At 65.6% G+C, this 16925-nt stretch overlaps 1 protein-coding gene across 6 annotated transcripts in view; it reads right to left on the bottom strand.

The window, feature by feature from the left end:
* GSE1 (Gse1 coiled-coil protein) overlaps positions 1-16925 on the bottom strand; it is a 103026-nt gene that overhangs the window by 19716 nt on the left and 66385 nt on the right. Inside the window, exon 1 of one of the 6 annotated variants that reach the window (XM_080552189.1) lies at positions 10423-10683. The exons of the other annotated variants lie outside the window; for them this stretch is intronic. Within the exon in view, the coding sequence (XP_080408315.1) occupies positions 10423-10459 (37 nt within the window). The 5' untranslated portion in view covers positions 10460-10683. Of the gene's footprint in view, positions 1-10422; positions 10684-16925 lie in introns of those variants that run through there. 6 annotated transcript variants of the gene reach the window in all.

Below are 16925 nucleotides of genomic sequence, written 5' to 3'. Positions count from 1 at the left end.
CATTTTCCATGCTAATTGCCTCGCTTTGTGAAGCCCCGGCTGAATGCAGCAGCCAAGAGCCCGGGCGAGAGCCTGGGCGAGCAGCGCGAGCACCCGGCCCCTCCACGTGCCCCTCCGGGGGGGGGGCGCACAGCGGGATGGGTGCTGGGGGACACCGGGGGGGGACGGGACGTGCCAAGCCCCGGGCTCCCATGGGGACGGTCCTGGGGGCACAAGCACCAAGGGGTGATGGAGGCGTGATGCTGAGCTCACCGGGGGCCACGCGGGATGCTGGACGGGCTGGAGTGGCCTCCTTGGCCACGGGTAAGTACAGTTTCCCGAATTCAGCACCCGAGAAGGATTTGGCCCCTCCACCAGCAGGGGACAGGCAGGGGACAGGCAGCAGGACCGCCTCTCCCCCCCCCCCCCCCCCTCCCCGGCCACGTTTCAGCCAGCTCCCCGCTGCGCCGCTGCACATTTTCCATCATCCCTCATTAAAACAGCTCTGCCGCCGCACCTACAACACGCTCCATTAATTAATTAATTGATTGATCGGAGCCCCAGCTCCTGCCCTCCCTCCCCTCACCCCCCCCCACCCCTCCCCGTGGCACGGCCACCTGGCACCGCTTCCTAACGAGCCGAAACGAAGGCGCCTGTCCCCACAGCCGTGCTCCGTGTCCCCAGGTGTCCCCAAGTGTCCCCAGGCGTGTCCGGCCACCCTTCACGGCCCCATCCCGGAGCAGAAAGGACGAGGAGGTCTCTTCCCAGCACCCACAGAGGGGTCCGGATGGCTCCCCCGGGGCCAGGAGCACACCCCGATGGCTGGGGACAGGAGCCGGGGCTCCCCAGGGAGCAGCGAGCCCCCCAGGCGCGGTGCCATTAGCCCGCTGGCTTCCATCGATCTCTCCTCTCTGGCTCATTGATCTGGCAAACGGCAGCGAGCAAAGTAATAAAGGCTCCTGAGCAGGGAGCAGAGCCGGGGAGGGACGGGTGGCGTGGCACGGCCACCATCACATGGGCTCCCGTGGTTTCGTTCCCTGTCTCGCCCTCCCTCACTGAGGTGATGAAGGGCACCGAACGAGCCGGGGCAGCTTTTTTAGGCCCCTCAGAAATCACACCGGTGGCTCCCGAAAAGCCACAGCTGGGTTTTCACGGGAACGGCCTCCTGGAGAGCTGGAGACCTGGGCAGCCCTGGGTGCGCCCCCTGCAAGCTGTCCCCAGCCCCGTGGTTCACCTCACGGCAACTTTCCGCAGCGAGCTGAGCGCGCCCGAGGCACAGCCTCCGCCTCTCCACGTCCCGCGCCAGCTGGGGGCTTCAGAAGCACACGTGTCCAAAGGATGCTGCCGGCCTCCGAGCCTCCCCTCGCCCCGTGCACCTCGGCACGGTGCCGGGTTGTGGGGGCGCACCGCCGGCCTCGCCTCGGCACCAGCCCGGTGGGAGCACGGGGACTTTTAAAACCTGGGGAGGGGGCACGTGTGCCAACATCCGCGGCCAGCAAACCACAGCCAGCAGCGGGGAGGAGCAGCCAGCCCCCTGCTTTCGGGAAAAGGGGGGCACACGGAGCCTACGCCGGGGAGCCGGGCATCGCGCGGTGCCGCCGGGCACCGCCTGGGGCTCCTGGGCATCACGGGGGGGGGGCAAGCTGAGCATCGCACGGTGCTGCTGGGCATCTCACGGTGCCGCTGGGCATCACACGAGCCGGGGGGGGGGGCATGACCCCGCACACCCCAACCACGTCCCGGCCCCAGCCCCGTGCCCCCAGCCCGGCCCCGCCGCGGGCCGCGCACGCTTTGCCGTCAGCGGCGCATTGTTCTCGGCGCGAGAAGCCCTTGCCCAGCAGATGGCAGGTATAACAAAGCAGCTTGCTGTGGCCAAGCCAATTATTTATCTAATTATGATTTACCACTTAACCACATGATCTTTCTGCAGAGTTGCGGGCAATTAAAACCGGGGTGATTATGTGGATTATGCAAATCGGCTGGAGCCGAGCGAATAAAATTGGAGATTAGGCTCTCGCGCAGGCTGGGTCTTGCACGGGGCAGGAGGGAGGCGAAGGGCGAACGGGGCAGGGGCAGAGCCGGGGGCTCTGGGGCAGAGTTGGGAGGCAGGGAGGCGAGGCGAGGGGCTGGCTCCCCCCGCCCCGTCGCTTTTAGGGCATTTCGGCCCCCTCCAGCAGGGCCAAGAGGGGCCGTAGCCAAAACCCAGCCACCTCGGAGCAGCCAGGAGGTGAGCAGGGCTGGATCCAACAGCTTGGTGACCCTCACCCTTTAATGCTTAAGGTTAATAAGAGCATTCCCCGTGGTCGGAGGCCGGGGGGGTCCAGGACAGTGCTGCCCACCGGTGCCAGGGACGCTCGGAGCCGCAGCACGGGGCAAACAGCAATGCCCTGGCCCCAAACCACCACCACCAGCCCCAGGACATGTCCCCAGCCCTTCGGGGCCACCCCACTGCTTCCAGACCCCAGCAGAAAGCAGCCGGTGACTCGGCCAGCGCCGGGGACTCCCCGGTCCCCACCGCACCCCATCAGAGCCCACCCCAAAAAGGCTCAGCACCCCCGACGGGTGCGCAACAAAGAGCTTATGCGCCGGGGGGGGGGGGGGGTTGGAGGCGGCGTGTATGAATAATGCAGCCTGGCAGATTACCCGGCCCGCCTGACTTGATAGGAGATTTATGCGCCGCGCGAACCCAGGAAATACAGAAGTATTAATGGTAATGCCTCTTGTCCTAGCAAAGGTCGCGGGCAATCTCCATCAATCCCGGCCGCGCCGCGCCGCCGGGAGGGCCGGGGAGGGGGCGAGACGGGGAGGGTGCACCCGGCGGGACGGACGGACGGACAGACAGACGGATGGACCCCGTGCTCGTGGAGGGTCCCGTGCCCACGCCGCCCCTCCATCGCTGCCGCCGGTTTTATGAAGACGCAGCTGGCACGGCACGGGGCCGGGGGGGGGGGCAGGTTTTACCTTGGGATAAGAAATGAACACCGGCAAACGGCAAATTTACGGCGCACGTTTTCGTTCCCCTAATACCGGCGCCATCTGCCAGCACGCGGTGCCCCACGTCAGCGCCGAGGCTGGGCAACACCCTGCGCCCCGGAGCCCCCCCCCGTGCGCCCCCAAAATCCCCCAGCGATGCCCGGCGGGGGTCCCCAAAGGGTCTCGCCCTCCGCCTCGGCGCCTCCAAAGGAGGGTTGGACGGAGGAGCGGAGCTTTGCGTTGCGCTCAGCTGTGCGCCCGCACCCTGCAAAGCTTTTGAAACCCAGGGGAAAAACGAAAAAAAAAAAAAAAAGAGAAAAAAGAAAAAAAAAAAAAAGAAAAAAGAAAAAAAACAGAAAAAAAGGAAAAAAAGAAAAAAAAGAGAAAAACAGAAAAAAAAGAGAAAAACAGAAAAAAAAGAGAAAAACAGGAAAAAAAAAGCACATGTTTGGGGGCACGGAGCAGCGGGGGAGGACGTGCTGGGGGGGCGACGGAGCGTATGGCGCATCCCCACCTCCCAGCCCGTGCCCACCTCGGCACGAAGAGGCTGGGAAGAGAGCAGGGAAGGGGCTCCCGCAGAGCCCCCCCCCGCGGGCTGGGAGCCCGGCGCCCCCTCCCCTGCCTCCCCCGCGCCAGGAATTAGCGCGATTAGCGTCGGCGAGCCCACGTGCCGGTGCCAGGCAGGCTAGCCGGTGCCCCCGCGCGTGCAGTTCCTTCCCTCTGGTTTTTTTTTTTTGCCTACAGTAATCCTCAGCCTTTAGAGCAAATTATTAAAATTCACTTATATTTAATCTGCCTGCTGGAATTAATTGAATTTTTACGCTTGGCAAATGTCACTCGGTGCGCTCTGCCTCCGAACGGCGGCCGGGCTGCAGGTGCGGCGGGCGCAGCCCCGAGGTTTTATCCACCCCCCCCCGGGGACACCCCCAGCCCCAGGGACGCTGGCAGGAGGCGGCAGGCAGGGGACGGGCTCCCACGAGAGCCTCCTTTGGTGATGGGTGGCGAGGTGCACGGGCACCAGGCTCTTGGGCGTCCCTGCTGGGGCCCCTGAGGTGCCACCAGACCTTTCCGCTGCGCACGGGGCATTAAACGGTCCCCAAATCGCTTCGCTTCGCCCTGCGGGACTTGTGGCACAGCCGGCCCCGTAACTCCGCGCGGTGCCCTTATGGCTTTCAGGAGAACGTGGGGACTGAGGAGCACCTCGTTTCCAACCCTGCTTCATAGGGAGGACAGGAAGGGGGACAAACACCCCACAAACGCCCTCCACCAGCCCCCGGTGTCCCCCCGCCACCCACGGGGCACCAGTTCTGCCTTCTGCCCCCTCGCCGGGCACCAGCAGAGCTGCCCCGGGCTGGGACAGGCCGTTTACTCAGCACGCCGAAGCACGGCGCATGCAACCTGCTGGCTGCCGGCTGGGAGATAAAAGACTTTCCTCCCCTCCTTCGCCTCCCTCCCCTCCTTCCCTCCATACTTCTTGAAAATTGCCAAAGCGTCTAATTTGCCTGCCTGGAAGGACGAGGGAAAAGAGCCTCTCTTTGGCTGGGTAATGAGCCCCGCAGACAAAGGCAGGATGAGCCAGTCAGTGGTGCTGAGCCGAGGAGGCGCAGGGGGAAGGGTACGGCCCCCTGCCCGGCGCGGTGCCACCGCCACCCCGAGAGGGCTCGCGGCAAGGGGCAGGGGGGGGTTCATCCTGCTCGGGGTGCTGGGTGGGATGGCACGGCATAACATGGCACAGCACCCCAGGACACCCCAAACCCACGCGCCCCCGGCTTCCCAAGCTTCTCGCCACGGTGGCGCGGGCAGCGTCCCCACGTGCCACGCTGGGGACACCCCTGCAGCCGTGGCTGTGCAAAAACCCACCCCTGCTTGGCCCCGTTCCCCTGTCCCTTTGGGACGGCACCCGGGCCGTGTCACCCAGCCCCTGTCCCCGCTCAGCGCCGGGGCTGGGGACGCTCAGGCCCTGGGTTTGTGGGGTGGTGGCGGGGGAAGTTTGGCGGACAGGATGCGCCCGCGCTGCCCCGGCCACGCGGGGACCCCAGGGCCAGGGCCGGCAACTTCCCAAGTGGAGTGGCGCTCGCCCCCCTCCCCCTGCCCGCCCGGGATTATCATAAATTAAGCCGTAATTACTCCATGGAAATTTACAGCACAAAGATGCGGCGCTAACAAGTGTGTTTCGCAGCACTGGGGGGAGATACAAAGCGCCATTGTCTGGCGGGCACAGAAAATCTGCTCGGCCACAACGCCACGGCCCGGGGACGGGGACACGGGGACGGGGACACGGGGACACAGGGACAGGCCGTCTCCGTCACACGGCATGGAGCGAAGGGGACGGCCACGTGCGGCTCACCCGGGGGCGCTTGCCCCGCGTGGGGGCACGGAGAGGGGCCGGGGGGCAGCAGAGCCACCCCGGGGGGCACGGCACGAGGGGACGACCCGCGCCGAGCGGTGCCCCAGCTCCACGGCTCCTCTGGTTTTGCTCCTCGCTCGCTCTTTGACGGCAGCCGAAGGCACGGCGCCGCTAACAAAGGCTCCGAGGTGGCAGGGTGCCTCCTTTATTCCCGCTACGGGCGAGACAGGCACGTTCGCTCCCACCGCTTTCATCCTGCCACGGCTGGGTCGGGGGAGCGCAGCGCTTGCCACTCGCCAAGGGGACGCGATGGGCCGCCTTTTCATCCCGGGCTTTCATCCGCATCCAAGGGGAAGCACCACGGCGCGGCAAAGCTGGTGTTCAGCATCTCCCCTCCATGCTCCGGGCTCACCAAGGGGGGGGGAGAAGCAGCAGCGGGCTCCGGCGCCGCCTCCCCGCACCCCCAAATCTGCACCTCGCTGCCGCCCAAGGGTGCTGCACCCCGCGCGGGGCGAGCTGGTGCCCCCCTCCCCACCTCAACACCATCCCCATCATCTCCCCAGCCTGGCACGCACGGGGTTAAAAAATAAAACCCTTTGGGGGGGGGTGGAAACAGGGACGGGTGCCAGCGCGGGGTGTCCCCCCCCCCCTCCTCGCGCCCCTCTCGCCGCCGGCGCGCTCAGCGCCGGTGCTGCCTGCCACGCTCCTACAGCTGTCACACGCATTAAAAAATAATAATCAAATGTGGAAAAACAACAACGCAGCGCGAAAAATTTCAGGCGGCTAAAACAAATACGGCAATAAAAGGAGCCGGGGATCCTCACGAAGCTCTCCGTGCAATTAAGCAGTTTTCTGCTGTACGCCGATAATCACCTAATTATACTATTAATGACAGTTCAACCTGCTCGGAAATAAAAGGACATTCTTCCATAACAGGATGCCAGCTGTTTGTTACAGATGTCAAACATCTTTAAAGCATTATTATTAAAAGAAGGGGGGAAAAGGAGAAAACCCTACAGAAACGCAGCCCTCCTCCTTCCCCCCTCCGCCTTGCGCGAGCGCTCGCAGCGGGGCCGGGCTGCACCCCAAGGTGGGTGCCGCTTAAATAATTCCTGGCGGGGATATTGCCACGGGTGACACGTCTCCGGCTGTGGGGGCCCCAGTGTTTCCCCCCCACACACATTGCAGACGTGCTTTGGGGTTTTTATTCCCGGCCGGTGGCTCTTTGAAGCACGCCGGCCTTTGACACCTGGCAGCGTGGAGGTGTCAGAAATGCCCAGCGTGGGCTGGTGACACCGGGCAGCGGCGCTTAATTCCGTGCGGCAGGAGGAAAAGATAAAATAAGGATCATCATGAAAAAAATAGAAAAAATGTATAAAAATAGAGGTGTGGGGGGTGAGCACGGATGCCGGGATGGAGGCGGGGGGGGGGGGTGGGTGGCCCCGCTTTGAGCCTCGAGCGCCGGTGCCGCCGGCAGTGCCGCGCACGTGCCGCCGCGCCGTGCCAAGGAGCGTCCCGTCCCCGGCAGGTGCCGCCAGCCGGTGCCAAAGCAGCGGGCGGCACAGGCGGGGGGGGGGCACGGCGAAGAAAGGAAGCACCTGCTGCCCCGAAACCCGCTGCGGGTGGGAAGGTGAGCGGCACACGGGCGCGGGGACACGCAGCTGGGTGGGGACGCGGGGGACGGCCCCGAAAGCTCGCCGCCTCCAGCTGGTTTTTTTTTGGGGTGGCCGGACCCCCGCCGGGGCGATGTCGGGGTGATGTCGCGCGCCCACCCGCGCAGCAGCCCCTCGTTGCACCCTGTCCTATATAGCCGCGGGCAAATCTGCCCTTAAAACCACCGGGAACCAGGCTTAACCCAGGAATAAAGGGATTACGGAGAAGGTGGGGGGGAGCGGGGGGGGAAGAAAAGAGGGAGGAAAAGGGGGTGAATGGGAATAATTCACCTCCGCGCCCTCCTCCGAGCTGCGGGTGTGCCAGGTGCCAGCGCTGCCCTGGCACGAGCGGGCACAGCAGAGGGTGGCCCTGAATTTGGGGAGGGCAGCCCCCGGTGCCGGCTGCGTGCCCGCGTGGAGCTGGGGGGGCACCAAACGAACCCCAAACCCAGACAGGAGCCACAGAGCTGGCCCCTGGGCACGCGTCGGAGCTGGCGCCAGCCCGCTCGGCAGGGAAAAAGCCCTCGGGAAGCGTCACCCCCCCCAGCCCCCCCCGTCCCCGGGGCGCTGTCCCCAGTCCCCACCCGGCGCGCAGCCCTCGCCCTCCCGCCGCGCTCGCCCGTCCCCCTTCCCCTCGCCCCCTCCTCCCCGCCCTCCCCTTGTCAAATCATCACGGGGAAGCTGGAAAGTGGTTGACATGGTTGCCATGGCGACCGAATTTAGGACTGGCGAGGAGAGGAGGAGGAGGAGGAGGAGGAGGAGGAGGAGGACGGCGGGATGGGCGAGGGAGGAAGGCAGGAGGGCTCCCCGGCACGCTGCGCCCCGCGGCGCCACCCGGCACCCCAAGAGCATCACCCCATAACGCGGCCCCGCTCCCACACCCGGCGAGGAAGAGGAAGGGCGAGGAAGAGCCCGGCTCCTGGCGGGGCTGACGCGCTGCCCTCGCCGGGGGGGGGTGGGGGGGGCCCTCCCCGAGCACCCCAAAAGCAGCCGGGGGCGGCCGTCTCCACCCGAAAGCAGCCGGGCCGGCGCGGTGACTCACGCCGAGCGGGTGTTTACGCGGCATCACCCAGATACCTCCATCTGCTTTGATCCACGGGCTAAATATTGCCGGCCCCGGCGTAAAAATAGGAACCATTTAGGAAGGCCCTGAGTCAGCAGCATCCTCCGCTGCGCGCCGGCACCCGCCGGGGACGAGGAGGCACCGAGGGCCCCGTCCTGCTCCGCCGGGGGAAAACCTCGCCGACGGCTGCTGCCATGAGACGCGGAGGAGGCTTTTAGGGTTTTTTTTTTTTTCCTGTTTTTTTTTTTTTCTTTTTCTTTTTTTCCCCTCTGCTGGTTTCTTTCGGTGCCGCTGGAGCTGCGGGACCAGCCTGGCCCCGTGGCAGAGCTGACGGCGAGTTCCCTTTATTAAGGCCGAGTGGGTGCCCGGGGAGGGTCCCAAAGGGCCGGGGAGCCCCCAAAGGGCCGCACGCGTCGGGGCGCCGCGTCAATAAGCGGCTCCCTTCTGCCTTCTGGAGGGGTGCGGACAACCAGGCCCCCGGGGGGATGCTGCTGTCCCCGAGGGACGCTCCCTGTCCCCAAAGGACGCTCCCTGTCCCCAGCCGTCGGCTGCACCCTCGCGTCCCCAGGGCAGCCACCCGAGCATCGCCCCAAGGAAAGCCGCCCCGGCATCGCCCGTCCCGGCCCCAAAACCGCCGAGGCGCAGCGTGGGACACGGGGACGCGGCCGGGCAGAGCCCAGGGAGGTGGCCGTCCCCAGCGGGGCTTCTGCCGCTGAGTCACCGCCACCAGCAAACCGCTCGGCGGAGCCCCCGCGAGCCGGGGGACTGGGGGGGGGAGGATGAAATTTCCACCCTCTTTGCCCCCACCTGTGCCAGGAGCATCCCCCGGCGCCCCCGGGGCGCTGCGCGGCGCCCGCTGGCTTTGACAGCCCCTCCAACATCATTTTCCTTAATTGCTTTAAATCTCACCAGGCTGGCACTTCAGCGCTCCTCTCTCTCTCTCCGTCTCTTTTTTGCTTTTCTCCTTTTTTTTTTTCCCCCCCCCCTTCCCCGAGCTGCCTGGGAAGCAAATCGACCACCTGATGGATGCCGCGAGCGAGCCGGAGCCGGGGGGGGGACGGAGCTGAGCCAGGGGCTGCGGGGCTGGGGGCTGCTTCTGCCCCCCCCCCTTTTCCCAGCTTGCCCCCCCCCCCTTTTCCCGGCACGGAGGGAGAGGCACGAAGGCTGCCCGGTTTTCCGAGGGGCAGGAATCGGCGCCTGAGCAATTACAGGGAAAGCGAGAAGTTTCACGCAACAGGAGCCGCCGCCACCGGTAAACGCAGCTCGGCGCGGGCAGGACGGAGTTCTCCAAAAATCCCGGCCCCTCTCCGACGCCTGTGCCCCCCCCCCAAGAAGTCGTGTCCCCCCCCCGCCTCCCGGGCGCACCCCTGGGGGTGGCAGCACCCGAGCGAGCCCCGGGTGCTCGGCATCGCCCGCTGCCCTCCCCGGCAGCGAAAAGCCAGGGCGAGGAGCGGGGACGGGGCTGGAGCTGGGGGGGGGACACCTAGGGTGCGGGACCCCCCCCCAGCAAGGTGGGGGGGCCACATCGCTGCTCGGTGCCAGCAGCCAGCGAGCATCCCCAAAGCTCTGGGGGGGGGGGGGGGGGGATGCCCCGAGGCTCCCCGTTCTCCCTGGCGGTGCCACCCGGTGCCCCCCCCTTGTGACCCCCCCCACCTTGTGACCCCCCCCCCGGTGCACGGAGGCGCAGGCGCGCTCGGCAGCGGCTTGTCTCCTCTCCGAACCGCCACATGCAAAAGCCATTTCCTGAAACAAACAGCACCCCCCCCCCCACCCCCGGGCCCCCCCCCCCCAAAACCACACCGCCGGGGAAACCGCCGAGCAGGGCACGGCCCCCCCCAAGGGAGACGGGGTCCCGGCGGACCCCCCCCCCCCCTTATCCACCACCGGGCTGCACCGAGGGGCACCCCCATGGAGCCCCCCCCGACTCTCCATCCCGAGCGTGCCCCTGAGGCATGCACCCCCAGCACCCCCCCCCCCAAAAAACACCGGGGGGGGGGGGGCGCAGGGGCCGTTTTTTCCCGGCTGGGGCGAAAAAGCAAAGTTTGGTGCCCCCGGTCCCCTGCGCACGGGTGGCAATGGGGGGGGGGGGGCAGCACCCGATGCCCCCCACCCCCGAACCCCCAAACGCAGCGAACCCCCTTTTTCCATGGGGGGGGGGGTACGCACACCGTGACACCCTGGGGGCTCCCCGAGGAAGAGGAGAAGGGAGGAAGAAAAGCCCCCCCCCCCCAAAAAAAAACCCCTCCCGGGGCTGCCCTACTACAGCCGGCCGGACCCCAAAACGCTGCCGGAGAAAGTTGCCCCCCCCCATCACGAGGACAAAGGTGGCCCCGAGCCGGGGGTGCGGGGGGGGACACCCCACGGAGACCCCCCCCCCGGGGGGGGGGCAGCATCGCGCGTGGGCTTACCTGGTAAGTAATAGAGGGGGGGTTTCAAGCCGAACATGATTTAACGCTACAGTTCCATTGCGGCCGGCGGGGGGGGGGGGGTGGAAGGAGGCGGGGGGGGGTGTGAAAAAATAAATAGGAAGGCGGAAAAAACACAATAACAAAAAAAAAGCAGCCGAGCCGAGGCGAAGAGGGCGCGTCGGGAGGCGAGGAGGAGGAGAAAAAAAAAATAAAAATTAAAAAAAAAAAAAAAAGGTCCCCCCCCCGCACCAAAAAAAAAAAAAAAACGAGCGGCGAGCCACACGGAGGGGGTTGGAAAAATAAACCAGAAGCGAGAAAATACCGCGGGGCGGGGAGGGGAGGGGACGGGGGGAGGAGGAGGAGGAGGAGGAGGAGGAGGAGGAGGAGGAGGAGGAGGAGGAGGAGGAGGAGGAGGAGGGCAAAGCGAGCGTGCGGGGGGAGGAGGAAGAATAAAAATTGCACCAGCAGCAGCCCGGGGGGCGGGGGCAGCGGCACGGCCGGGCCGGATGGTGCTGAGCGGTGCCGAGCCGTGCCCTGCCGCCTTCCCGGCGCTTTTCCTGCCTTTTTTCTCTTTTTTTTCTTTTTTTTTATTTTTTTATTATTTTTTTTTTGCGCCCCGAGACGCGAATGGCGCGCGCACAAAAAGGGGGCGAGGAGGAGGAGGAGGAGGAGGAGGAAGCAGCAGCAGGACCCTCAGCAGCCCCCACGGCCCCCCCCCAGAACCCGGCGACCCCCGTTTTATCGGGGTGCCCCCCCCCCTACAGGGACACCCCCCCTACAGGGACACCCCCCCCTTAGGGCACCCCCCCCCCCCGGCCAACCACCCCCGGGATGGGGATAAAATAGGGATGGAGGGGGAGGAAAAAAAGCGATGCGGGGGGGGGGGGGGGGGGGGGAGGGGGGGGCAGCAGAGTGCCCCCCCCCCCGGGGCTAGGCTGAGGCAGGCGGCGGGGGGAGGCAGGCTGGCCCCTCGATCAATTTCCATGCAGGGATCATTATCGGCAAATTGGCAAGCTGGCGGCCTGACAGCAGATTTGTCTCCCCTAATGAACCCGGGGGGGGGGGACGGGGGGGGGGGGGGCTGCGGGCAGCTGCTCGGCACCCACCCCCCCCCCCCCCTCCTCCCACCCTGCCCATCGCATCCCGTCCAGCACGGTGGGGGGGGGGGGCAGCCGGAGAGACCCCCCCCCAAGGAGCCCCTGCACCAAGGGGGGAGCCCCCCGGGATGCTGATGGGGGGGGGGGGTAAAATAAAAAAAAAATAAAAAAAAATAAAAAAAGGAAAAATAATAATAAAAACTAAGCCCGGGGGGTGGGGGGGGGCACGCTCCGGTCCTGACCCCAGCGCCATGGGGGGGTCCCGGGGGGCTTCGTTTGATTTAGGGAAGGAAGAAAGGGGACGGGGGGGGGGGGGGGGGGGAGAAGGCATTCGCTGGGCTCGCTTCTCCCCCCCCCCCGGGCCCCCCCTTCCCGAACCGCCTCAGCGGGCGAGGTGCGGTATCGCCCCGCGCAGGGCGAGCCACATCCTGTGCCTGCACCGCCCCCCCCCCGGGCCCCCCCCCCCGGGGCCCCCCCGGGCCCCCCCCGCGGCCCCCGCCTTCCGCCCCGCCGCCGGGGGCACGCGCACACGGGGGCACACGTGCACCCGCACGCTTGTGCACGTATGTGTGCTCACGCGTGCACTCACGCTCACACACACGTGTGCACGGATGCACGCACACAAGTGCACGCGCACACCCGTGCACGCTCGTGTGCACACATGCACGCACACACGCACGAGCGCACACGTGCATACATGGGCGGGCGTGCGTGCACACAAGTGCAAACACATGCGCGCGTGCACACGGATGCGCACACTTGCACACACGTGCTTACACGTGCGCGCACACACACATGCATGTGAACACACGCGCATACACTCGTGCACACACGTGCACACACACGCATGCACGCCCAGACACACGCTTGTGTGCACACACGCACACACACACGTGCATGTGAACACACACGTGCGCACACACACTCGTGCACACACACACACGCATGCACGCCCAGACACACGCTTGTGCGCACACGCATGCACACGCACACACGTGCACAAACACACACACGTGTGCACGCGCCCCCCGTTCCCAGCCGCGCCCCCCCCCCCCGGATTGCACTCGGGGAGCACAGACCCCACAGAATCCCCCGGCCCCTGCCCCATTCCCCCGCCCCCCCCGCAGGCGTGCCGTTTCCCCCTTTTTCCCCGGACCCCCCCACCCCCCAGGCACTGCCCTGGTGCTCGGCCCCCCCCCCCCCACCATGCACTAGGACCCCACGCTTACGGGGTGAAGCAGCTGCGGGCGCCCCGCACCCCAACACTTTGACAAACCCCCCCCCCCCCAGTTTGGGTGCCCAGGAGGGCTGGAAAGGCCCTGGGATGATGCTGCCCCCCCCATCAGCACCCTCCGAGGGGGGGGGGGCTCAGCATCTCCGGGCTCTCCCGGGACCCCCCATCCTTACCCCAATCCCCCCAATCCCCGCTCGCAGCCGCCGCGCTTTTATAGGGTTTTAATTCGCTGGGCCCACGCAACCACGGGCAGCGCTGAATAGGGACCCCCCCCCCCCATCCCCCCCCTCCAGCCCCCCCCCCCCCAACCGATGGCATGAGCCATAAAAATTAATTTGCAAACATGTCATTACACAATAGCCGTACAGGCAATAAACCTGTAATTACAGGCCAACGGCGGAGCGGGCTGCGAGGGAGGGACGCGCCAGCCTGCCAGGTTGGGGTTTGGGGTTTCGCCCCCCCCGCACCCCCCCCCAACCCCCCCCCACTGCTCCCTTTGTTCATTATGCAAACGCGGGGTTGCTTCACTCCTGGAAGTCGGGCTCCGCTTCAAAGGGGCACCCTGCGGCCCCTCGGGGGGAGCCCAGAAATCCTCGAGGGCAGCAGCACCCCGCGCCCCCACCGGGGACGCCCCCCCCATCCCTTCTTCCCCTCGGACCCCCCCTTTTGGGACGGGGAAACTGAGGCACGGCGGCACGGCCCCCATTGGGAAACCAACGCCGGGGGCCCTTTGCGACATCGGCCCAACCGAATTCTCCGCCACCCTGCTCCTGGGGGGGGGGTGGGGGGCGGTTTGCAGAAAGCCACTGGGGGGGGGGGGGGGACAAAAGGAAAGGGGGGACGGGGATGGTTGGGATCGCAAACGCCCCGCCTCGGTTTACCCCACTTACCGCCCCACGGGAGACGGGATGTGGGGTTGGGGGGGGACACGAGGCGGGCACCTGCCGCCCGGCCACGCTGCGCCTCGCCTCGCCTCGCCCCTCGTTAGCGGGAGCCTTGACGAGCCTGACCCAGTTCCCCGAGCGCCTGGAGGATTAATTGGGTCCCGCTCGCGCGGAGCCGCCGGGAGCTGGGGCAGGTGCCAGGCGGCATTAGCAAAGCATGAGAGCGGAGCGCAGCTCGCCGCCCGCACGGCCCACGCGCCGCCAGCGACACCGGGAGAAGGTGGCCGGCCACGGGGGGCTCCCGGCTCCCCCGGCCCCCTGGCACCTTCCCCGTGGGGGCACCGCGGACATCCCAGGGGTGCCCGACCTCCCCCCGGGGGTGCCCGACTTCTCCAGGGATCCCCAACCTCTCCAGGGATCCTCAGATCCCCGACCTCCCAAGGATCCCCAACCTCTCCAGGGATCCCCAACCTCTCCAGGGATCCTCGGATCCCCGACCTCCCCAAGGATCCCCAACCTCTCCAGGGATCCCCGACCTCTCCAGGGATCCCCGATCTCCCCAGGGATCCCCAACCTCTCCAGGGATCCCCGACCTCTCCAGGGATCCCCAATCTCTCCAGGGATCCCCCACCCCAGGGATCCCCAACCTCTCCAGGGACCCCCAACCTCCCAGGGATCCCCAACCTCTCCAGGGATCCAACCTCTCCAGGGATCCCCAATCTCTCCAGGGATCCCCGGATCCCCAACCTCCCCAGGGATCCCCAACCTCCCCAGGGATCCCCAACCTCCCCAGGGATCCCCGACCTCCCCGCGGGCACCCGCAGCCCCACCAGGACGCGCACGTCCCCAGGCAGGGTGCCACATCCATCCTCGTGACGTCCACACTCCAGTCCCCACCGGTCTGGACGCTGACCCCAAACCGGCCCATCCTGGGGAAACTGAGGCACGGCCGGTCCCCGATGGCTGGCACCGGCCTCGCACCAGCTCCTCACCACCCACGTCCTGCCTGGGGGGGAGGGGGGGGGTTAATCTCAAAAATCCCGTGGCGAGCTCGTGCGCGCCCGGTCCCCGCCAGCCCGGGGGCGAGCACACCCCGTTACGAGCTCCTCGGCCTCCCCCGTGATATTTACGACCCTATAATCGGCACGGCCCGTTCCCACCGCCCCGTAAACAATTCGCTCCCCAGCCAGTGCCAAGCCCGTGTGCGACGCAGGACGCCGTCCCCCCCCCGATGTGCGCCCCACAACCCGGCACCCCAAAACCGCTCCCGGGCCGGGACGCGCGCGGGGACCCCCCGCCCGCAGCCCCCGGCGCGCGGGGCCGAGTAATCAAAGCGGAGCGAGCGCCGGCCTCCCGCAGTAAATAAGCGGCTCAGCAATGATTTCCTGCTCTTGTTGACCTTTGACTATGCAGAATAAAGACATAAATCCATATTTTAAACCCATCTGAGCGCCAGCCAGGCCCACAAAGCCATTTACAGCCTCCGATTTGGACGGGGTAGTGAGCAGGAAAGCGATGGTTTCTTGAGGTGACATTCCCCAGGAGGGAAATGAAGTGTTTTATTTGCAGATATATAGGGCACGGTCGTTCCTCCGCTTCCCCTTCCCTCCGCCCTCGGCTCATAAATAAAACATACGGCCGTGTAACTGGCTAATTACGGGAGGATGGCAAAACCCGCCGGTCGCTGGGAAAAGAAATCAGCTTTTTAATCACCTCGCTTTCCTCGCCATCAAACTTAAGGAGAAACGGGCGTTTCGGGCACCAGCGACGCCCCGGGACGGCCCCGTAGCGCCGGTGGAGACTCTCCGGTGGCTCGTAGGCCCCCGCCGAGGTTGTGCGCCCCGATCCCTCGCGGCGATTCCTGGGCTGGGCTGCGGGGGGGGGTCATTTCCCCCCCCCCCCCCTTTTTTTTTTTTTCCCCTGGACAGAGCTGAGCGGCTGCGGGGAAAAGGATGTCTTTGAAAAGTCTAATTGTTCCTTACACATTAGATACATTAATGAGGTCTCTGATCAACCGGCTGGCTCTCCGGCAAGGAGGCTTCAAGTAGCAATTTTCCATTTGTGTTTCAAATTTTAATGAATGTTCCTGTCTCCGGCTGCGATGCGCGGTGATAATCCGCACGGCTCGGGTCAGCGCGGGAGCAGGGGCTGCCGCACGGGAGGGCTTTTACAAGGGTTTGATTTCTTTGGGGAATAGTTCATACAAAAAATGGTAATGGCAGCAGACAGTCTTTATTTCCCATTGGCTGCCAGCGCCCGAGAGCTACAAATCAGAGGGTTATTATTTCTTTCCGATGTCCCTAAAGTATCCTATATCTTTAGCAGGAGAGTAAAGTTCAGCCCTGATAAGATTGCGGTGCCGGGCGAGACGCCTTCCCGCGCCGCTTGTGCGTTTTCGCCAGCCCTCTCCCTGCCCTGCAGCAGCCACGGGGACAGGGACAGCCTGGGGGGCACCCTGGGGGCACCCTGGGGGTATCCTGGGGGTACCCTGGGGGGCAGCATCCCCCGGCCCCCCTGGGCGCAGGGCAGGGCCCCCGGCCCCCATCCGGGGGCTGGATCCGGAACCCACCCCGACAGGCCAGGCTTTTTATAACCTTGTTTTGGCATGCCTGCCATTAACTTAATTTAACATCCATATTGCCGCTACTTAATTAAATAGATGAACTCATTTTACATTTGCAAGTCTTAATTCATCCTGAACAAAATTGGCCGTGTTTCGTTCTTTCTACGCTACCAGCTCCCCGGAACAAATGACTGCCTTTTGTAGTTAACTGCTAGTACAGGTTAAAAGCTAATTAGCAGCCCGGGTTGGGTGTTAACTTCCTTATTTATCACCCGGCGCCACTCGATGAGCGAGGGGGCGCGGGCTGGCACTTCCTCGTCCTCGCGCGGGCCCCGTTCCCGCTTGGGTGGTGCCTGCGCGCCTTGGGCAGCGGCGCTGGATGCGTGCGTGGCGCACGGTGCTCGATGCGCACGGCGCTCGATGCACGGCGCACGGTGCTCGATGCACGGCACACGGTGCTCAATGCACACGGTGCTTGATGCATGGTGCTCAATGCTCGATGCATGGCGCACGGTGCTCGATGCACGGCACACGGTGCTCAATGCACACGGTGCTTGATGCACGGTGCTCAATGCTCGATGCACGGCGCACGGTGCTCGATGCACGGCGCACGGTGCTCGGTGCCCGGCGCACATCACGCTCCCGCGGCGCCCCACGGCACAGCACAACGAGCTTGCCAGCACCCACGCGTCACCCAAACACCTCAAGAAAACGCCGTCCCAACC

This window comes from Anser brachyrhynchus (assembly GCF_964034855.1).
Source record: "Anser brachyrhynchus genome assembly, chromosome: 12".
Classification (NCBI taxonomy): Eukaryota; Metazoa; Chordata; class Aves; order Anseriformes; family Anatidae; genus Anser; species Anser brachyrhynchus.
The sequence above is the reverse complement of the archived record's forward strand: the minus strand, read 5'-3'. Positions and strand labels throughout refer to the sequence as shown.